The sequence below is a fragment of the Parasteatoda tepidariorum genome, chromosome 10 (assembly GCF_043381705.1).
Source record: "Parasteatoda tepidariorum isolate YZ-2023 chromosome 10, CAS_Ptep_4.0, whole genome shotgun sequence".
NCBI lineage: Eukaryota > Metazoa > Arthropoda > Arachnida > Araneae > Theridiidae > Parasteatoda > Parasteatoda tepidariorum.
Window position 1 is genome coordinate 11,571,348 of NC_092213.1, and position 24,722 is coordinate 11,596,069.

The 24,722-nt window shown below is 26.9% G+C and overlaps 2 protein-coding genes across 5 annotated transcripts in view; both read right to left on the reverse strand.

Annotated features, from left to right (window-relative positions):
- The window catches only part of LOC107447610 (dipeptidyl peptidase 3), a 61,946-nt gene that overhangs the window by 21,856 nt on the left and 15,368 nt on the right, over window positions 1–24,722 (reverse strand). The window contains exons 1-7 of one of the 4 annotated variants that reach the window (XM_016062560.3): window positions 9,839–10,164; window positions 8,275–8,449; window positions 7,047–7,193; window positions 5,746–5,865; window positions 3,242–3,331; window positions 3,024–3,161; window positions 40–114 (exon numbers count right to left, since the gene is read on the reverse strand). In XM_016062560.3, coding sequence (XP_015918046.2) covers window positions 40–114; window positions 3,024–3,161; window positions 3,242–3,331; window positions 5,746–5,865; window positions 7,047–7,193; window positions 8,275–8,430 — 726 coding nt within the window. In that variant the 5' untranslated portion in view covers window positions 8,431–8,449; window positions 9,839–10,164. Of the gene's footprint in view, window positions 1–39; window positions 115–3,023; window positions 3,162–3,241; window positions 3,332–5,745; window positions 5,866–7,046; window positions 7,194–8,274; window positions 8,450–9,719; window positions 10,165–22,275; window positions 22,432–24,452; window positions 24,557–24,722 lie in introns of those variants that run through there. The other 3 variants (XM_016062557.4, XM_016062559.3, XM_071186070.1) reach the window with 3 other exon arrangements.
- LOC107447605 (dipeptidyl peptidase 3) lies at window positions 12,459–18,683 on the reverse strand. Its single transcript, XM_071186073.1, has 4 exons — window positions 18,526–18,683; window positions 17,342–17,521; window positions 14,074–14,236; window positions 12,459–12,667 (listed from the first exon to the last, which is right to left on the reverse strand). Exons 1-4 carry the CDS (start codon window positions 18,586–18,588, stop codon window positions 12,531–12,533), a joined length of 543 nt encoding a protein of 180 aa, XP_071042174.1. The 5' UTR covers window positions 18,589–18,683; the 3' UTR covers window positions 12,459–12,530.

Sequence of the window (24,722 nt, forward strand, 5' to 3'; positions counted from 1 at the left end):
TTTTATAATAATTGTATATTGAAAAAATAAGTGTATTACCTGTTTTTTGAAAAAATCTTTTACAATTTTTTCATCCTCTTTGAGAAAATTTTTAGACATGTATGTGGTAGTCGCCTAAAAGATACAACAAATAAATTTAAAGCTAGACACAATCTAATTTAAACAGACTACAACGCCCCAACAATCTATCACTATATATAAGGTACAAACACTATGGAATTGAAGTATTTGTGCACACAGATTATTTAAAAATTGCTTCTAATTTTGGAATTTCTAAATTTATTTTAAGGTAAGTTATTTTTAAATTTAATAAATGCACTGAAGTTAAAAAATGGGTAAGTGCAACAGAAATTGTGAAATGTAATACACAAAACCATGCCTAATACAGTGCTCAATAAAAGTCTAGGTAAAAAATTCTCATGCAAATTTTAAACTAATAAATTTTTCAACTGACTAATACAAGCTTTAAAAAAAAAACTCTCACAGCAAACAATAAACAAACAAATAAAACAAATAAGCAAAAAATGAATAAAAATTTCTAAAGAATGAATAGATTAAATTTTTCTCAGCCATTTAAGATTAGACAGAAAATTAATTATGACATATAAGATTGTTTACAGCATTGTCTGTAATTGCTTTAGGATCAGATAAATAATATAAGAGCTTGTGCCAATTTTTAAATATCAACCTGAATTACCAAATCGCAACAAAGTTAAAGCTGTTTGAAATTAAAATCCTGAAACTTAAAATTAAAAAAAAAAGATTTCAGCTAAGATTACCGAAATATAAGATTTTAGTATGAGGTTTCAAGGTAAGCAATAAATGAAACAAGCAAATTAATAAAAAAAAACACAAAAAACAAATAAATAAAACAAACAAATAAATGGGGGAAAAAAAATAAATAAAATTTGGAAGAATGAAAATATTGGAAATTTTTTCTCTGCCACTGAAGATTTGGCAGAAAATTAATTAAGACAAATAAGATTGTTTACAACATTTGCTGCAATTGCTTTAGGATCAGATTTACTATTTAAGAGCTGGTGGCAGCTTTTAAAAATCCTGTAATGCCGAAATAATACATAGTTAATGCTTGTTGAAATTAAAAACCTGTAACTTAAGGTTAAAAAAAAAAAAATTCACTACAGATTAATTTTTCGAAATAAAAGGTTTTTGCACGAATAAATATTATGATGTGGAAAGTTAATTTAAAAAGTAGATAAATTAAAATATAGGCTTTAAGTTAAAAATTATATTAAATCAAAATAAGTAGCTTCAAGCATCATCAAATGAGATGTAATAAAATTCACGGTTTTAAATATGATGCAACTATTTTCTAAATTTAAGTAGCATGTTTTACTTACTTTATTAAAGTTACTAAAGAAAAACTTTCTAGTTAAAATGTTAACATTAATTACATCTTTATGCCAGCAACAAACAGAAAGAGAAAATTGTTACAATACACATGCAATTTATGAAAAATATAATGATTTGTAACAAAATATTATTGCTCATAAAAACCTAAGGCTTAACAAATTCTGCTATTAAGCGTGCCTTGAAGAAAAGGTAAACACCATAAAGAAAAGAATTTTTTTTCCAATCTAATTTAGTGACTAAAATAAAACTCGATTTTTTTTTTACAATCTTCAATACTAGAGTAGGGCTCCAACTACTTCATTTTTTTAAAACAAAAATTAAGAACTTTAAACATGTAAATTATTTTTTAATATACTTATGTAATTACTATAGAAAAAAAATTCATACTATTCTCAAAAAAACATTTATTTTTGATAGTCAAAATACTTTTAAGACCAATGTTTCCCAAATGATGTTCCAAGAAACCCTAAGGTTCCATGGAGTTTCAAGAATTAAGAGTTTTTTTTTTTAATATTTTTTAAATCTGTAATTTTATTTAGATCCAGTCTATAATCCATGATTTATCTATTATTTTGATTGCCAAGATTTAAGAGAGAAATGAAAATTTTTAAAAAAATATACATATAATTTTTTAAAAAAACTATTATGAAAAAAAAAATACATGCATTTATAACAAAAAGGCAACAGTATTTCATATTTCTCTTTTCAAATCAAGATAAAATAACTAAATTCTTTAATAATGAAATGTTTCCCTACCAATTTCAATGTTTATAACAGTTCTTTTTCTATATAAACAATTTTTCAGATAAGATATAATTTTTTTCATCTCCAAGACAGCAAATTCAACTGTCAAATGTCTTTTCTATCACTATTTAAATTTTTTAAATAAATGTATAATATTGACTAATTTCATGTGTGTTTTTCAAAAAAAAAAAAAAAAAAAAAANAAAAAAACATTTATTTTTGATAGTCAAAATACTTTTAAGACCAATGTTTCCCAAATGATGTTCCAAGAAACCCTAGGGTTCCATGGAGTTTCAAGAATTAAGAGTTTTTTTTTTTTTAATATTTTTTAAATCTGTAATTTTATTAAGATCCAATCTATAATCAATTATTTACTTATTATTTTGATTGCCAAGATTTTAGAGAGAAATGAAAATTTTTAAAAAAATATACATATAATTTTTAAAAAAAACTATTATGAAAAAAAAAATTACATGCATTTATAACAAAAAGGCAACAGTATTTCATATTTCTCTTTTCAAATCAAGATAAAATAACTAAATTCTTTAATAATGAAATGTTTCCCTACCAATTTCAATGTTTATAACAGTTCTTTTTCTATATAAACAAAGTTTTCGGATAGGATATAATTTTTTTCATCTCCAAGACAGCAAATTCAACTGACAAATGTATTTCTTTTCTATCACTATTTAAATTTTTTAAATAAATGTGTAATATTGACTAATTTCATGTGTGTTTTTCAAAAAAAAAAAAAAAGAGCGAAAAAATGAAATTTTGTATGTATGCCAAATGATAAGATAAAATTTCTGAACAGTGTAAATTTTTATGCAGATCTAAGATAAATCTTAATACCAGCACAGAAGATAATTTCATAGTTAAGATCTGCAATCAAAATATTTACTTACTTCATATGGGAAACCCAATCTCCTTTCATTATCTTTTAATGAATACATGGATTCCAAGCATAGTTTCATCAGTCTCGTTGCTTCTTCTTGGTGATTGCTACCAAACTTACTTAACAATACAAGTTTTTCAAACTTTTCCTGTTAATTTAGAATTTTATTAGTCACTAAAAACTACCTTTATTAAGTTACTTAATAGCATGAAAAATTAGGAATAATACCTTGGGTAAATCTGGGATGAACTTAGTGTCACCACAGCCTTTGTAATTTCCCATGTTGGAAAACAAAGCTGAAGTATAAACAAGAAGAGCCTATAAAAAATTTGAAAAAAATAAATGTGATTAATGAACAAATGATTAATAAAAGAAGTGTCTATTGATTTCCAGGACTGATCTAATAACTCCAGAAAATATAATGCAAATTGCATACCCATTCTACATGTTACAAAGTAACCACCTGATATATTATATTTGGATGTAAACGTTTCAGAAAAAACTTTTAAAGTTCTCTTCTGTATTTTCTTAAATTGTGAAAATGAATCATTCACTTTACTCTTTGGTCACACTATAGCATGCTTTCTGTTTCACAAACTGAAAAAGTAATTATAGGATCAAATTTTTTAGGAGGTCATTCATTCAGAATGTCTAAATAGAAGAGCAATCTGAAACTTTTTACATGATACTTAAATTAATTATCAGATCAATCCTGAAAATCAATAACAGTGATTCTGATAGACAATGAAAATTCTGTGATTCTGCTAGACCCGGACTTCCAAATTTCCAGTCCTTTTTACCAAAAGCTGGTTCATATTTAAAGTATATATTTCAAAATTAAAGATATTATATGTAAAAATTAATACTTTATGATTAAGAAACACTTGGGGTGTAGAGTAACAGGCCTCCTCGTGGTGCACCCTGGATAACGCCAAATCTGTTACAGCCTTCGTCTTTATCTTGCAGTCTTTTCCTACAATGAAGGCATCTCCAATTATTATAAAAACCTTGGGAGAGCCTTCTGGCATCCTGTCTACCAAAAAATCTCCCTAGAGCTATCGGTGTTTCATCTTTCCGATTGTTGATGGGACACGATTACTTACAGGCGCACTTGCACCGTGTTGGTCTTTCTGACTCTCCTAACTGTACACTATGTGCAAATAGGGCCCATATGAATGGCGGGCATCTATGGAACTGCTCTGCCCTCCAGGAGGCCCGTAATTCTTCTAGTTTCAAGATGCTCTCCGCCCCTGGAGATATTTCCTTGCTATATTGGACTGCAAGACTTCTCATGCTCGAGAGAGAAAATGATGGACGTAATTTTAAAAAAAAATGATTAAGAAAAAACTGTGGTTAGCAATTGATTCAGTAATTACTCAACAAAAAATTAAAACAAAAATTGTCTCTAAATTACCCATAAAAAATCAAGAGACCTTTTTAAAACATAAGAAACTAGATATTATACTTGATAGGTATTAGTTTTTAATTCTAATTCGATGATTTAAAATAATACTTCACTAACTTGTTAACTAACAAATAAAGTCTCCTTACAACAAAATCTTTCAAGCTCCAAATTTTCATTGAAATGCTAACACAGGGTTCCCACNGATACTAAAAATTAAGGACTTTTAAGAACCATGAATCAAAATTAAGTACTTTTAAGGGTCCTTAATTTTCAAAATAAAAACTAAGCAGTTTTTAAGGACTTTTAAGGACCGTGGGAACCCTGTAACATTTAAAACATTCATCATATAACATAGTTGTCATCTTAATTTTCAAAATGTTTATGTTTTCTTTTATTTTGGATGAAAGTTACAATTGGAAGTTTGACTTTTTATGCAACTATTTTCTGAACAATTTACTATATTGATTCCAGCAACAAAGCTTAGCTAGACATGAAGGGAAATTATTAACTTCAACTATTTCTTTATAATTTAATAATTCAGTATAGGTTATTTTTTTTTTAAATCAAAAGTCATATTTTGAACTCTTATGAAATTATCACATTGACAGAAAATTTCAATACATTTAAGTAAAAAAAGGAGGTTTAAGTCTCTAATAAGAAGACGGCCCAATTACTTGTTCAAAAAACTTCATTCACTTCAAAAATATACAGATTGAAAATAACAGTCGACATGTTTCAAGCATTCAAAAATAGGCGCCCATTTTTAAAACTTGAGAGGCGTGAATGAGAAGAAACAAAAGTGATTTAAAATGCAAAACGTGCAGCTGCCAACGAAAAAGTTCAAATAGATATGCATTTTAGCTGGATTTCACCCTCTCATGCACAATGTTTTTTCTTGTTTTCTTTTGTTCTGCCTTTCCAAGTTTATTTTCCTTGGCTACTGAGGTTTTTCTAGTTTTGTTTACACCTTTATTTTCCATTTTTCATTGGCAATTTTATATTTCAAATCAGTTTTTTCTCATTCACATCTGGAAAGTCTTGAAAATGGGCTCCTATTTTTGAACCACTGAAATAAACTTTGTAATACAACTCTTATACATATAAGATTTTTATAAACATTTAGTCAATTCTATATAAAAAAAACTACATTCTACATTTCTTAAGAATTGTTTTATTATTATTTTCATAATTTTTTTATATTAAAAAAATATTAACACAATACTTTTAATAAAACAGTTATACAATAAAAAAAAAAACTTAATAATCTTATTATGACAAGTATGTAATGTTACTAGTACTAGTAAATAAAATTAAGGAAATTTCTTACCATATATTCATCTTCAGTAAAACCACATTTGGTTAAAGCAAGTTGTTTTATGTCCTCAAGAGGTTGCTCTCGAAATAACTTGAACAATAAAGTAAACACAAGAGGGCTTTCCAAAGAAGTCTAGTAAGAAAATTAATTATCAAATTAAAACAATTGCTTGTAATAATAATAATCAGGATGAAAAAATGCTTTTATTTTATTTCAAAATGTCAGATTTTTTTCTAATTTTTAAGTTTAACAGATAGAAAAAAATTAGGAGTAGCTATGCTGCACTAAACTCAAGGTAAAAAAATTATTATAATATTTACCTACTCAGGGCAACAATTGGTGCTAAAAACTGCGTTTGTCAAATAAAAAAGTAAAAAATAAATTATTAAATGTTTGAAAATATTTCTTAAAATGTACAAATATTTCTTAAAATGTACATCTTTTATTAGATCATTTTAAGAAAATACTAAAATTGTCCAATTACTCAATATTGAACTACTGAATAGGTTTATTTTCCTTATTTATTACATTTTTTTAAGAAATATTGTTTAATACATAATTTTTAAGCTTACATTTTTCTAGCAATAAAAATTGTGGAAAAATATATGTTATTTTTTTTTTTTTTTTACTTTTCTTACAAATTGTGGTTTTTTACAGTGGTTTTTTATGTAAGTAAAAAAACACATATTTCTCCACAATTTTTATTGCTAGAAAAATTTAAGCTTAAAAATGTAACAAAAATTTGCGAAAGAGGAAAAGTTCCTAAAAAAATTTACTTCAACTTTTTTGTTAAATTGTAACCTTCTAAAAATTCTAAATTATTGACCTACTAAAATGCAAAATTTTTTAAAAAATACTATTAAAATAATTTATACATTTTTAAGTTATTCTGTATTATTTCATTTATATCTATTACCTTGAACCTTAAATAATTTACTGGAATAAATATGATAAATATTAATAAAAAATAGTTAAATTTTCAACAATTTTAATAACTTTTAGTTTACTTAGTTTTTAACAAATTAGTTTCACTTAGTTTTTAGCTACTTAGTTTTTAACAAATGTTACACTTTTGTTGATATTACTTAAAATCTCTAGGCAAACAAGTCAAATGTTCTTTTTAATTATTGTTCTTTTAAAAATCTCTCCTAAATCATATTTTTTAAAAAATCTATTGACTAATATCTGGAATTGCTGATTTTAATAACCAATTTAAACTGTTATTAACCTGTTTAAGATGCTTCCAAGTTTTAAGAATCAGCTTTGTGAAGACAAATTAGTCATTCTATGTTAAACATTAAATTAAAACAAACCTGAAATAATACAATAAGCCCTCCAAACCATGATGCCCTTGACAAATAATGAGCATATAGTTTTTCATTGTCTGCCAGTTCTTTGAAAGCTTCTTCACAGCTTAACAGTACAACAGGTGTGTTATTAGGATGAATGAAATCAGACATCTGCAAACAAAATTTTTAAATTAATACATAAACAAAGATGTGTTATAAAATATAATTTTTATGAGGGGAGGGAATGATGTGACACAAAAATGTGTTATAAAATATTTTTTTTTTCGGAGGGGGGGGGGTGATGTGATACAAACGAAAATTAGTTATAAAATATAAAAAAATTAGAGGGGGATGACGTGAAACAAACGACATGTTTTAAAATATCATTTTTGTGGAAGGAGGGGGTGATGTGATGCGAACAAAGATGTAGTTTAAAATGAATATTTTTGGGGGGTGAAGGGATGATGTGACCCCAAACTCTAATATACAAGCAACTTTTAAATCTATAACAATAAAATCAAAAGTTTGTCTGTGTCTCTCTCTTAGAACTCCAGAACAGTTAGTGCTAGGATCCTAAAATTTATACAGAAAAAGCTAGGGGCAATTTTAGCTTATGCTCCCAAAAAATCATTTCGAAATTTCAATAAGCATCTTAGGGAAAATGTTTTAAAAAAATTTATTTTCATTCAGCACTATTTCAAAAAAAGCTGATGATGTAGATTTCTTTAAAAGGTAACATCAGAGTTGTTAGCTAATTTTTTTTAATTAAAAGTTAATTTTATAACACATTTTTTAAAAAAAATCAATTTTTTCGCCATTATGTCATGAAAGCTCAAGCAACACGGACATGAAATAAAATCACTATATTAATAGTTTAAAAAGAATTAAAAATCTCTTGTTAAAGAAATGTAGGCTAATACATATAATAAACAAAATAATGTTTAAAAAAACCTTTAATAAAATTCGTAATTTTTGAACAAATTCTCGCAAAATTAGGTCGACAAAAGGAAAGAAATTGGTTACAAGAGTCAACGAAGTGCTTGTCAGAAGTTTTTTTAATTAAAATTCCATACTCACAAAAAGTCTGGTGGTAATAATTAACAATTCATAGATTATTTAATTTTTATTTTACCCCAAACAGAAAAGGGTAATCTCAGTCAAATTCAATTTGAAGGTAAAGTATTGCTATACACAATTACATCATTAATAAAAATCTTAATTGAAGTATAAAAATAGATCTAAAAAAACTCACTATTTTTTTAGGCTTGAGCAGTGTTAAATTGCAGTGGTAATATACAGATGAGTGGAAAGAACTCACAACTATCCTTTTATTAGGAAGAGAATTACTCAAATAAGGGAAGAAACGAATATATCTTCTAATCTGTTTACATGAAAATAGAGTTCTCATCAGCTAAAATGTAAAACAACTGAAAAAGATAACAAAATATCACAAATATTATCAGGCTCAGGCATGCAAATAAAAATTCAAGTTCTATATTTTAGTAAATAATTTGCCTTAAATAGTCAAAATCAATAATATTGTAAAAAAATATATAAAGCATACTTTCATGTCTTGAAGATATTGTTTCCCACAACATGTAAAGTAGAGACAAAAAATTTAGTTAATTTGAAGGCTTTTAATTATTTCTAATTAAAGGATTAATTTAATAGCCACTACAATTTGTAACCAATGCTTACAATTGGCATATGTTAGGAAAGATCTCCATATCGGTAGCTACACCAAATTTTGGCGACTTGAGGGCAGTGGCCTGCAAAAAAACTAAAAAAATTAAAATTCTCTGACGCTTTGACGGTTGAAGCTCGCGAAAACTGATACCGATACGTAAATATTCCCAAGTTTTCAAATGTTGAGTATATTTCCAAACAAAGAATAACTTAGTCACTAAAATAATTGCAAAAAATAAAGAAATAAGCAGCAACCAAAGAAAATGTGGCATATCATACATAGAACCTTAAAATTTACCATAAACAAATCTTTAATCTATTAACAGCTGAAACATTTATACATAATAACTGCTTAAATCATTCAAAAGGGCATTTTGTAAACTCCAGAATATTTTCAAAACAGGTTTAGAGTGAGCTAACTGCCATACTAAAGTACCACTGCCTACAACTTACAGGTATACTTTTACTAGCAAAAAAAATATATATATACATATATTAATTCAATGAACTTTACTGAAAAGACTTTATTATTTAAAAAAATAATAAAGTCTCTTGTCAATCACAATGCAGTTGCTATCAAAAAATTCGGCACATATTTCGACGCAAAAATCTGTCTTGTTAGACTTTTCTGAAGAGGCTTTATGGTTTTAAAACAATTTTTTTTTAATGAATGGATATTTTCATTAAAAGCATTTTTTACGACGATTTTTCTATCACTAGAAGAAAAATTTTATTCTAAATCGAAATAGAACTTATTTGCATAGCAAATGTACATAAATGTCAAATAAAATTCTGTGCATATAAACGTAACCATCCATTCATTAACTAATTACTGCATATAAAATAATTACTACATAGAATATAATTCACGGGAATGTTATTTCAGAAATAAAGCATTGCATTTTTAATAAATTAAGAAGAAACTGAAACCAGAACAAGTCATTTTACAATATTTGGTTGAATACAAAAACCCAAATATATTAGAATAACTAAATAAAAGAACAAACGCACATGAAAAATATTTGTGAATAACTCTCAATGAAGTTATTACACTGTATATTTAATAATATTTTTAAGAAAACAGCATAATAAACAAAGGATTTACATTTATTGACAACAAACTTCCGTACTTTCGCTTTCAGTGCCGGTATCAGTGTTAATAGGTGCTCACCGCATGGAATAAATTTCAACCGACTGAACGCAAAATGCTTTCAACGAGTTCTTCGAATTCAAAATTATCTCAATCAGTTTGCATACTTATTTTATATTTACGAACTACAAACGATTTTCTATGTGAATTCTCAATCAAAACTGAAAAGCGTCGCGCGAAAAGTTTATTTTTTACGAACGCAAAGTTAAGTAAATTGTTGAGCTGTAACACTCCTACTAGACATGAAAAATTACAAAAATGAAGCTGCATCAGCCTAAAGCCCCTGAATCATATTATAGGAGCCTTACATCAGCCAAGTAGTGTATTTTTGAAGACATCATAAAATTTTTAGCCAATCAAACTCAAGTTTTCGAAATAAATGCTACATATATTTTTAAAATCGAGTTCACAATGCTCGAATACGCCATCTAGGAAAAAGACCGGTTCCATGTCTTGACTCTCCCACCTTTACTTTACTCCTCTTTCCATTGTATGGGGATGTAGAATATAATATAAAAATATGCTTAGAAATCAAGTAAAATGATATTTTTGTAAACTCATGAAAATTGAAATGTATACCTGTCTTAATTTCTTATGGAACGTGATCATGAATCAAAAATTTTGTCATAGCTCTTTTAAAGATAATAAAACATATAAAAAGAAAAATCTATTAATTTAATTTGAAAGTCTAATTTTTCCAACAAAAAAAAGAACACGTACCCCTACGAAAATCCTTTCACATCACCTTCACACCATTAAAGTATAACTTTCCACAATAAATCACTGATTTCACAACCTTGTAAAGGCCAATAAAAAAATCAGGTCATCATTTTTCAATAAAAAAAATAGGACCTTTTTAAAAAGGCATACTGTACCGAAATTCTTTTAAAAAGAATTTTTAAAAAATTTGTAATTTGGTCCATTTAAGTAAAATAGGAGCAAGTTGTATGGCAAAAGAATAATAGAATATTTTTCATTCCCGAATTACTTTGTTCAGAACATTAAAATTGAAAAATTCACAATTTCCAGCCTAATTTTATTAATGAATTGCTTAACACCGAGCAACTCAAACTCATAATAGTTTAAGATCAATATATATTTTATCTTCTCGTAATATTGTGTCAATAATAAATGAGAAAAATCAGCATCAATCAAAATATCCTCTTATTAACTAAGTTCAAAAATTCCATTATCGAATTATTTTAAATTAGGATTCCACTAATATCGAAACAAAAACACAGTGAATATACTGTTTAAGATTAAATATAAAAAAGTCATTTAAAGTACAAAAGTAATTTGGTAAATGATTCCTCAATTCACCATATGAAAATTCTATGGTGTGATTACTACATAAAAGATGAATCAATAATTGTTAAATAACATAACTCACTCCTGCAAGATATGTTACTGTATTTGCTGAAAATAATAAATTGGAAAGATAGGATCCCTGAATTCATCACTATGAAAATGAGATAATGTAAAGTTGTTAATTGTATTTCTTTTTCATAAAATGACTGAATTAAGCAAATACAGAATATCAGGGTAACTATGAATATGTGTTTGACAAGATAATTTATAAAATCTTTATCAATCCAGCAAATTTTCAGTTGTTGATGCCGCAAAACCTATAGGCTTTGATAATGCAGTGAAAAATTCTCAGAATATGAAATAAAGAACATAAAAAATAAATTTAATGCTATGGTATAGCATTCTAAACCACAAATATTTTTATGCTAGAAAGATGTAGGATTAAAATTTTTCCTTTTCCAAATTCCTAACTTCTCTGAAATCTACATATACTGATTAATATCCCATTACTTACCTTTTGATGTATACAGATGCATGTAAATATCCAAAAAAAAAAACAAAAAAAAATTAATAGAAAGGAAAATCAATCAAAATATTACACACAAGCTTGAAAAATTTACTTTTTCGATCTTGTAAAAAATAACTTTCTCTTATGATTGAGTATAGAATACTATATTTACTTTTTCATAAGATATACAGGGTTATTCATAATTCCCTCCGGGATTTCGAAGCGTTACAGTAAAAAAAAAGAAGACGAATATGAAAAAAAGAAACATATGAAATTATTCCGAAACTGTTCAAGTTTTACTTACAAACATTACAGGTGTTCTATATGTGAACCCTTGGTCACACGGCATACATCAATGCGATAGTCCAGTTCCTGGCCGGAGGGAATTATGAATAATCCTGTGTATAATAATTAGTTTCACCTATGGAAAGGTCTTTAATTCTGGTAGTATCGAGAGAAATAACCAATTTATTGTGAAAAGTGTATAGTGGAGTTCTTACTTTTATTTTTTTATAATGTATTAGTTATAAATGCAACAAAAAAAAAAAACAGTTGCTTATTACTATTTTGGTAAGGGAACATATTTTTTAATTTAATATGTGGTATAATCTGTGATGCAATCGATTGATCTATTTAAAAGGCAGGATTTAATACATGCAACCTATTTCGCCAAAAATAGATTATTACATTTGGTTCACATTTGTTGCTATTAACAAACTAATCATGCTATCACCCTAAATTACAAATGGTTTTAAAACAATTCAAATAAAAAAAGGACATTAAATAAAAGAACAATATTGAAAAATTGTTTATTAGCCTCAATTTAATTCTCAAAAAATACATAGATTTATACAGTCTAAACAAAATAGGCACTATCTTTCTTCCAAAGTTCTTCCAAGATATCACATATAGAACTATCGGGATAACGTTCCACCCATGATTGTATCATTCCTTCAAATGTTGAATCATAATTCTTCAATACAACTTTACCATCTACAATAAAAATAAAAAGATTTTAAATTAGACACAAAAAATTTATTGTTTAAAATAATTAATTGTCATAATGTCATAAAAAAGATATCTATGAAATTATAGTATAAGCTACTTACAATCAAAATTATGTAGCATTTGATAGCAAGATTATGTAGCACATGATTTTTTTCATAAAAGGTCATACAGCACATAATTTTTTTCATAAAAGATCATACAGCACATGATTTTTTAACTAAAAATAATGTAGCACATGATTTGTTCATTAGTGTATATATCATCTTTTTTAATTAAAGATTATGTAGCATGTGACATTTCCATTAAATATCAATTAGCAGATAATTATCTTCATTAAAGATCATGTAGCAGATGATTCTTTCATTAAAGATCATGCAGCACATGATTTTCTTCATTAAATATTGCATGGCAAGTTAAGGATACTACACTTTAATCAATGTGAACAATTAAAATTAAGCCTGCACTTAGTGCAAACATTTTTCGAGATAATCGGCGGATTGGAAGGAAAATTATTGATTTTGATACAGATGAGCATTATTTTTGTAACTTATTTTATGATAATATCTTTTTTTGCCATATGTAATTATTTTTGCAACTTCTAAAGAATTTAGAATTTGATGAAAGTATTCCCACACCCTGTTCTTTAACAGCAAAAATAGGCAAAATACAACTCTCTTCATTCTTAGGTCCATATGTAACAATGAAAGCAGGACTAGACATGAAGTATTGGATATGCTTAGAGTTTATAGTATTTTATTTGGATGACAAGTTTTAGACAGAAAAAGAATTTTATTTTAAAGAGAACTTCTTAATATTTTTATAGCTAATTATTAAATATCATTCCTCATTGAATAAATTAAAAAGGATAAATAATAATAAAAAAAACACATTTTCAAAAAATTATTGCTATTATTAATTTTTTTTCAAACAAAAGAAATACATTTTCAAAAGAGTTTCAGCATTTGGCTTATATTTTAAAAATATGAATGAGAGCTAAGCAAATAGCAAATTGTGTTGATAGGAATCACTGATTGTAATTTACATTTATTATCAGCACTTTATAATTATTTTTATATAAATCATGACAGTGAGAATAGAGCTTTAAGGAATCACAATTTATAATTTGGGGAGACTTAAATTGGAAAAATCATAAATTAGGAATCTCAAAATTTTGATTCTGAGAGTTCCGATTTCCGCCAATAAGTAGAAGAAACCACACAACTAACTTCAATACGATATTTGCAAAACTTGGAAGATAAATTTAGATCGAAACAGGCCATTTTTATTTCTGATTCATTGCATTATTTTCTACCTAATTTAACAACTTCATAATTTTAATACTTTACAAGCAATGCATAGTAATTTTTTTAAAACAAATTGAAATTACAAACCTTCTAAGAATGTGTTGACTTGTGTGAACAATCTTCTTGGTTTCTTTCTTGCCATGACGATTTCCCTGTAATCCAAGAAAGGATGGGCAGTTTCTGAACTCACTAAGGAATAACCATCGTACATTTTTCTAGCTGATTCAATGTCTCCAGTCGCTTTGTACAACTAAATTAAAATAGTTTAAAAAAATATTACAATATCTGATGCATTACAGCAAAATTAAGTAAAACAATGACAACAATTTCAACTTTTATATAATTTCTTTTGTGACCAATAAAATGCAGAGATTCTTCATGAATTTTTACAGATTCAATAAAGTATGTAAGTATGAAATTAAAACTTTACTCTCTCTACATTTAATTTATCAAATATCCTGCAATAATTTTCTGCAGTAATCATGAATACAGGAAGGAAAGACGATATTTAAAACATAAGACCATTTTAATTTGCATGAAACATTGATTACTTCAGTGCTTTCTTTTTTTTACCAAAAGAGTATACACCTTTTAATATAAAATTATATTACAGATTGGTACAATCTTTGACCCATGGGTCGAAAGTTGCCCATAAAATATTTTAACACCAAGTTGTTTTACACATTAACAAAAGTATAAAAGAAAGAAAGTAACAGAAAAATGTTTTGTATCATGCTCAATAACAGTTTATTCTTGATTTAGTTTGGTCTACTTCAAAGTACTAATTTTGCAAGTTTGATTTATGACAATAGGTTCAATTTCTACAGTAAAATTTTATTTCTTACCAATAAATAAAATTTATTATAGAAAAAAAAAAGAATTTTCAAAATCTAAAAAATAGGATAACAACCAGTATCACATAAACGTGATACTTAGTCAGAGCCGGATTATACCTTTCATAGGCCCTAGGCACAGCCGTTTTTGGGCCCTCCCCTCCTTCCCCCACTCCTCCCCTCTTTTCAAAATATATGCTAAAATTTTCTTGCATATTTTTTTTACATTTTTATTAATATGGATTTTAATTTACAAATTTGTTTATCAAACTTTATCTGCAATACCGACATACTGCCGATATTGCAGTTGATATCGATAATACCATTATGATTAGTTCGATCGATAACTATGTAAACACTTCACGTCAACAATACAACAACAAATCAGCAAAGAAAACAGTGAAATTGATAGTGAGATTAATTACAAGAAATATTTATACTACAAATAGCTTCATAGTTTTCATGATACTACTATGATAACTAAGTGAAGGAAATTAACATTGTCAAAAGTAAATCTTTTGAAATTATGAATGCAGAAGGAATTATGAATGCAAAATTATTATTGAAATTATGAATGCAGAAGGAATTATGAATGCAAATGCAGAAGGAGAAAGATCTTTCTCCAGATTAAAATTGATAAAAAATTATTTGCGTTCAACAATGAATCAAGATCGTTTGGCATCGCTCGCACTTATGTCTATTGAATACGACATTTTGCGTAGTTTGGAATTCGACAGCATAATACAAGATTTCGTTGAATCCAAAAATCGCAAAAAAGTAATATATTAGATCATAAGATTCTGCAAAATAATTTATTACCGAAAAATATTATATTTTTATTTGTATCTTCATAATTTTGTGCAAAATACACTTGTTGTTTTTAAAGCTAAATTATTTTTGTCAACAAATTTTTTTCTCCCAAGTTTTTCGTAGGCCCCTGAATTTCGTAGGCCCTAGGCACGTGCCTAGTGTGCCTATAGGTTAATCCGGCCCTGTACTTAGCAATAAACTTCGTTTTCTGAATGATAATTAAAGCTAGCTTTTCTAGTAGTTTTTATCTGTTTATTGATAGATTTACAGTAAAAATGTGCTTTGTAGATATATAACTACATTTGATTAGGTTTATTAAATACTTTGTTATTGACACTTGAGTAAAGATAAGCTATACATGTGAAAGTCATGTATGTTACTTTAAAATAAAATCTATATGTACATTATAAGGTATTTTCCAGTTTTTATGGCTCATTATCAAAAAATGGTTGTGCATCCCTGTTATATCATTTTTTCTTAATCTGACACCACATATACTTTATTTCAGAAGCATGTGTTCACAAAACTTCTAATTACGAAAGGGTGAAAGATCTATACAGGTTCTATCCCTTAATAACTCATATAAGTCTATATTACAATTGGTTGTTGCTGATTGTTATTTCAGTTTCTTCAAATGTATGGGTTATTATTATATTTTTAAATCAATTAAATATACCATATAAGTTCTTGTTATAGTCCTTCTCTAGAAGTTCCCTGCTTTAAAAGCAAATTGTACAAGATTATATTTGCCGACATTAGTTGGGCATTTCTTTTAGCTTGAAGAATGTGTAATACAGCAGAAGTAGATTATTTGAGATTAAGTGTAGATTGTGATTATTTAAGCAAATTGTATAGGATTTTATTTGACGATATTCATTACACATTTTTCAACGAAAGTAGAGAAAGTCTCTACAGTTACAAATTAGGTGAAGTTCGTGAGGGGAAAGTCAAACTTATTTTCGATGCAAACTTCAGTCTAGAGATATTTTACTAAAAGATGGAAGATAAAAAAGAAACAACCTGGTCTGCCATTTCAAGCATATATATGATAACCTATTTAAAAGATTAAACGAATCTAATAATCATATTTCAATATAAGAAGATGAAAAAATATATATAATATTAAAAAAAGTCATTGTCAATAATTGACTATCTTTTTTTCGATAGTTATACAGAAACTAGGAATTTCTAAAAAGCTCTTCCAAATAAAGTGGAAAAAATTCAAAATGAAAATTGTCTATTTTTGCTTCACATAGTTTTTAAGTCTAATAAAAGTTTGGAATTTCTTCTAAAAAAAAATCTAATGTTACGCTTTAGCAGCTGACCTTGATTTTTGGGAATCATTTCTAAAATTCTAATAATTAAGTTAAGATTCTTGGAAATATTGCCTTATTTCTAAATGTTTGGAAATCTAGAATTATTTTAGTTTTGACACATTGCACACCTTTAGTTCTCATCCTTCATACCTGCCATCTCATTGCCTATCCTTTATTTAATTACTTCATTCAAGTTTTTTGTCCCATCCCTTATTGGTTAAACCCCTTTTTTCCTTCTTGCAATTTGTTTATAATTTTTCTTCGGTATCTCTGTTTCCTACTCTTCCCGAGGAAAATTCTTGATTATAGAATCAAAATTATAGTCTGTCTGTTTTGTGGAATTACATGTGCTTTATTCACTTATAGATAACTTTTTCTTCATTTGTGCATACATACCTGTAATCTCCGTAAAAAGGTTCCAACTGCAGCTCTTCCAATTGTTTTAATTTTAGTGGCATCTAAAGTCAGTAAAAGATCAGGATTTCCATCTGATCCTTTCACTTTTTCAATCTTTACAAAATCTTCTCCAGCTTCAAGCATAACTTGTAAGATTACATAGCGAGCTTGTAAATGGGCCTAAAAAATTTTTTTATTTGATTAGACAGAAAAAAAGATACTTTTTCTAAAAATCGTTTAAGGAAAATTATGCAAAGTCATAGTTTATTATAAAAACAAAATATAACAAGATAAAATACTGTAAAATATTGAAACTATTTAATTTAAATGCAAAAATTGTTCTAATTTTTAAAATATTAATAATAATCATAATATTGATAATATATGTATTTTAAGTTTTAAAACCATCAGAACTATAAACAACCATCAAAACAGTACAGTGTGCAAAATAAAAATGTGAACACCTAATTAACTTTCGATCTAACGATTGGATTTTCACATTCTAATATAGATTGTCACAATCTAATTGGATTTTCACAATCTTAATAATTCGAAAGACAGTCTCCTACCTAACCTATTGAATTATTATTTTACAGATTGTGGTTATTCCTCACAATCCAAATCTGACGAAAAAATAACATGTTAATTGAGAAAAAATACATTTTGTGTCCAATCTGGCTATCTTAAAATATATACATCAATATTTTAGTATAAATAAGGAAAATTTCTTGGATTATTAAGACTGCATCTTAGTAGTACTTGAAAATCTTACGTACACAAGCATATATACATAAAATTAAGTGCCCTATCCATGTTCTATTGGTAAAACAATTGAAACTATGAATTAGAAAACATTAAAAGTAAATACTAGCTTTTAAAATTCTTATTTTTAATGAAATTGATCATTTTATTTTACATTATACCTAAAAGCATTATAATATTCTAGATCAAGATTTTCAGTAATTAGAAATGAACTTTTCAATTATTATAGTTCTTTTTAAATTTAAATTGATAAAACTTCAACTAACATGGACAAAACACTGATTATTTAAGTTAGAATTCAGATTAAGTTATGGATCAAAATATATTGAGGCAAAAATATATTAAAGAGGTACAATGTATTATTACAGCAATGCGAGTTCTAAAAGTGACAGAGACATAAATTATTTTACTATTGTTCATACCTGAAGCCATGATTTAGATTTAGGATCATACATTTGAAGACCTTGTAAGCCCATTAATGCCATCAACAACCAGCATGTGTATATAATTTCCTCTGCTTCAGGGCCTTCATAACCGAATATTCTATTTAAAAAATTTTAAAATTGAAAATTAGTTAAACACAAAATATCTTATTTTTTTCAACAAAAAAAAGAGACATAGATTCAATAGAATAAAGATAAATAGCACATGCGTAAAGGTAAGAGTCTTCTCTTTTTTGAAGAGACCTCTTTTGACCTCAGCTACTGTCGCTCAGTTTAGTAAATCAGTTCATTGTTAGACTCACTACTCGACTCATGTCACGTGAATAGGTTTTCAACTAGGAATAAATTGAAGTATCCCATTACTAGTAAACCCGGAGAATTTATCATCCTACCAAACAAGAAGATGTGTTGCGTTATTCCAATTAAATTCGGTTAGAATAATCAACAAGCAAAAAGAAAGTAAAGATAGCATGAAAGTCGCTGTCTAACTCAAGAAAATTCTGCATAGAATTTTATTGTTCAGTTTTTCATTGGGAGAATTATTGTTTTGATAAAAATAATTGCAGAAAAGTAATATCCATGTTTATGAGTAAGGTAGACCCTTTCACAGAAGAATTGGAAAAATCTTTTGACATTGCGTGCAAGTGCATTTAACACGAACATTGCAATTGTGTAAAATAAAGGGAAATTCCTCTTGAAAAGCCACACAATAAGGTAACCACCAATATTTAAATATCAAGAATAGGGAAAAAAATTACATGTTTACAACATAGTAAAGTATGTATAAAGAAAAAAGACAATTATTAATAACGTGCCTCCATACAATGGGAGTGATGCCGCCATTATCTAACATCTCTGATCCTTATGGAAGATTTTTACAGTTTTCTATGCAATTTCTTTTTCATTTTTTATTAAAGTGCGAAACACGATATTTTAACCCAAAAAATAACACACTTAGCCAAATTGAAAAAGCTCAACAACAATACAACTAATAATATAACCAATTCCTTAGAAAAACTAAATATTTGCTACATAGAAGTTTACCACCAATAACCATATATGTAAGTATATATATGTATGCATGTAAGTATATATATACACATAAACATATATATTATATATATATAAATATATATACTAATCTCAATATAACAAATTTGCATGATAACTTGCATATATCAAATTTGCTTGACTACTTCTTTAGATGACTGATGCAATTTCTTTTCAAACATGGCAATCTCTTTTTTATTAGGATTCCGAGAAATAATTAATAAAATTGCTCAGGAAAAGATTTTAAGAATTGGAATTTAAACATTTTAAGTTCATCGGGAAAAAACTTCTTTGATTAAAAATATTTGCAAAATTAAGGGCCACTGAGAAATGTATTCTGCTATAAGAAATCTTTTTTTCTATGAGCAGCATCATAGCTAATGCATAAGGAATTCGATTTTTCATTATATTGAAAAATTTGCATTATTGAAGTTCGTGATATCGAGATTTGATAGTAGATAAGTTTAAATACCATGATTCGACTCTGTGCTATTGCAGGGTCATTGAAATACACACACATAAAACTTTAAAATCGTAGTAATAAGAATGCTGAATGAAATTTTTCTTACATCTTCTTTATCTTTCAAAGAATTTATAGCTGAATCTTTATCTTTAGTCAACTCTTCTCTTGTGTTTTTAATATCAATTAACTCCAAATTAAGTTTTGAGAATTCGTGTTCCTTTTCCTCTATGCTTTGTTTGTGAGAAATTAATTGAGATTCAGCAGTAGATAAAGCAGTTTTACTTTCAATTAACTCCCTTGACGCAGCATCAAACTCCGATTGAANTTTTTTGTATCTTAAATTACATACAATATTGAAAAGAAATTACCTTAACATGCCATAAAAATGCTGTTTAAAGAAAAATTCAAAATGGTTTTTTGTATAAAGTGATTTTTTTTAAAATTTATCAGTAAGTAAGTTTTTTATTATTATATGTTAATTAAGTTACTAATGAGTAAGTAAGTTATTTAAGACAATACTATTTTAAAAATTTGTGACATTAACAGGGGTGATTATGAATCCAACTCAAAAATCCTGAAAATTTCTTGAGTAAAATCATTAATTTTTCAGAAAGTTTCAAAAAATTAATGTCTTTATAAATTTAAGTCATTGATATTCTCAAAACATGAAATTATGCAGCATAATTGAAATGAATAATTATGTATAAGTTTACTTTTTCCTCAAATCTCATTTATTATTCTACCCGAAAAAAAATTTACAGATGAAAAATATGCCAAGTATAAATTCTAGTTCTAATATTTCGAAATAAAATATACAAGAATTTTAATATATAAATGCAATTGATGATTTATTGAAACTTCTGGACCTTTGATTTCCAGAAACCTCTGGATTGCAATTAGCAAAAAATCCAGAAGTTCAGATTTTTTTCGGAGCACATTCATCTCTGGAATAATTTTTTGATTTATCTAATTATAAATTCCTGCATTATGTGTTCCTAAAAACAATCTTTGCAGCAATACAGCTTGAAAATTTACTGTAACGATTCATCATCAATAAATAATATTTCAATTATATTTATATTAATAAAATTTAATCTATTATTAAACTAAAAATTTTAAAGTAACTCAAAAAAATATCAATAACAATAATAATGAATATAGTGGAGAAAAAGTATAAAATTCCAAGTTGCGATAGTGTAAAGCTGCTAATATCACACAACTGGAAGAATATATGAAATAAAATTAGTTAATCCACTTCAATTTCTTTTCTTTTAAGTTATTTCCTGTAGTGCTTCTCACAAAGGTGATATTTAGAATGTCATTTGGTAAGTTACTTGGTGTTTATATTTTTCAGCTTTCTCCTGCGGTGTTGATCCTAAGTGTTCTAATGAGGTAATAACTTATTTAATTTCATTTTGAAGAATTGAAGAATTGAGGCACTGAAGTTTAAAATCGTGTGAATATTAATGGAGATATTGGACCTCAAAAATGCAAATGGGAAATTTAGATTGAAAATGAATTTTTAAATCATGTATGTAAATACTAATCAATATGTGTGACTTTCAAATAACATATAAATACGAAACTTGATGTATGATATTAAAAATACTTGAATACGAAGGAACGTTGGATTTTATACTCGTGTGAATATGAATTCCGATATTTATTTTTAAAACTCATAAATGCAAATTGCGATAATAGATTTTTATATTACACTAATATGAATCGCAATGTATGATTTTTAAAAAATTGAAAAATTCTGAACAAAACTGACAACATTTAACTTCTAAATCAGGTGAATATGAATCCCGATATTAGCAGACTCCAACGTAGTTTCAAATATTAATAACAGCGAAAATCTGACAAACCAAAAAAAATCAAATTCGTGGAAGACTCCCATGTATAAAATACTTCTTGTTAATGCGATTTAGCAAAAGTATCAAAGTTTAAAGTTTACATTCTAGAACTCAGTGAAAATTTTGCCATGTTGTAAGTTTTGATTTGCGTAAGTCTGCAAACCAATGATTTTGAAATACACGGAATTCCGAGAAATTCACAGAAAAATCATATACCCTGCTCCTAATTTCTAGACCTGGAAAGATAATACGAAAAATTCAGAATTCCAGGGTACACCCAGAATACAATCCCCCTTGATAATAATTGATAATTATTTTTCAAAAAAATTTATGACATTAGTCAACAATAAATTATGATACCTTTTGATTAGTTTCAAAGTTGATAACTTGATCAATATCGAAATTAAAACTGCCGTCTTTTTTTCTATGAAACAATTTTCCACTTCCGTGTCCTAAGAGTTCGTGAAGAGCTACTTGGACTTGGAATGCATTATTTCTAAGTTGCATCACTATCTCCTTAAAAGAAATTAAGACAATGCTTTATGACTTTAAACATCAAAAAACATCAAAAAACAACAAAACATGCCAGACATTAAAGTTATCAGTAAGATAGATTTTTCTTTTTCTAAGTGTTCGATATTTTGCTATAAGTATATGAGAATAACAAAAAATTATTAATAACTTTTTCACTTTGAGTAGTGAATGCATTTATGTCAGAAAAAACGCAGAGGAAATCAGGAAAACAAAATATGAACTAATACAAATATCACACACAACAGAATGAAAAGTAAGGAAAAGAATTTTTTTTTTAAATTATAGTTTCTAGCTATTGAAAGATATTTGTTTAATTGCAGAAAAAAATAATACAAATAATAATTTTGGAAATCAAAAATAAATTATAAGTTGTATATAATTAAAGTTTTCAAGAATACAGTTTACTTAACTTTAAAAAAAACAAGGGGAAATTTTTGATACAAATAATGATATAAAAAATAAATATAGCTAAAGGCAAAAATATATTTTTCAACTCATATTACGAATAAAGAAAAATCATAAAATTATGTAAAGATTTATCCAAGAGGAAGCAAAAATATATAAGATAGGGCAAGATTGATAACAATGATACTTTCCTCTAATGCAAACTAGGAGAAAAACTTTACTTTTTGTTATAAATTTAATTCTAAATTCTCTGTGTTCATCCCTGTGGCAGAATTTTTTCGAACTATCTGCGACAAAACACTCTAGCTCTAATATCTTTCTGCAAGATACTTTTAATAATAACAACAAGCATTTATTTTACGAATTTAAAAAAGCAAAAGTGCTGCGTTTACAAAAAAACTATATAATTTTTTTAAATTGAACATGTAATAAATTTTTATTCTAATATTATGGGTGATATTCTCGCATTATGTGGGGGAGGGACACGCAAAATATTTCTTTCATCGCATTTTGTAAATAATTGTCACAATAAAAAATATAATTGAAAATCATGAAATTGGTATTAATAATTGCCGAAAAAAAGATCGACGACGAAACTGCGCAAATCGGGCTCCTCAAATGCTTGTTTCGAGATTAGGTTGTCATAAATAATATCGTATAAAAAAAATTCGGATTTTAAAATTATGGAGAAATCAATAGCAATAACTGCCAAAAAACCGATAGAACTACTGTCTTAAAAAGACTATTCTCAAATGCACCATTTGAATTTTCCATATACAGTCAAACCCCGCTATAGTGAACCTTCAAGGGACAGAAATTTTGGTTCACTATATCCGTTATGTGTATTAGTATTAGTGTTCAACTCTTTGACCAATAAGGAATAATTACTCATTCCCTCTGACAGAAAATGCATATTGATCCCATAAAAGAAGCAAACAAGAAAAAAATGCTTATCGCTACCTTTTCCACTATGGAAGGTTTTAAAAATCGGTATATGTACTTATTTTGAAGTAAAAATTTCAAAATTATTACAAGAAAATAAAGAAAAAAATCAATCGAAGACAGGAAAAAGTTCATTATATCCAACTTCATCACTTTTTTGGTTCACTATATCCACAAAAAATAACATTATACGGGTATAGCAAGGCACGGGACCGAACATTTCGTTCACTATATCCGGAAGTTCACTATAGCGGGGTTTGACTGTAGTTTGAAATATATCGGGACATTTAAAAACTACGTGAAAATCAATATCAACAAATGGCGATAAAACAATCAAAACATTACATCGATTTACGATATCGTCGTAAATTGAGCGTGTCAAAAAGTGATTATCTAAATGCATGATTCAAATATTACGTAGAAAAGAATTTTTTTTTTCCAAAAGAAAAATTATTCTGCAAGAACTCTGTAACATTCTGCGACAATGTCGCCGTGTCGCTGCGATTCTGCCACAGGGGTGTTCATTATTCTTTTGACAAATCATATTCTTGCTATTTTTAATTTTGAAAAATAGTAAATTCTTATATTTTTATAAGTTTAAAACAAAAGTCAGCTGTAATAAAATTTATGAACAAAAAAGTAAGAAATAAATTTACTTGATCGCTTGCGCTTATGAAATTTGGTGCTTCAGTTGTTTTGATATTAATTGTGTTGTTTAGAGAAACATTCTTGAAGCCTTCTGTTTGACGAATTTCTTCATCTGCAAAACAAAAAATTTAAAATTTTCAGAATAATTAACAATATTTTTTCAAATGTTACTTCACAGGTAAAAATATCAAATTTAAAGCAATATAATTTACAGCAAATCATGTCTGCAAGCTATAACCAATTACTGCGGCAAATTATAATAAATGCAAAAATTTATC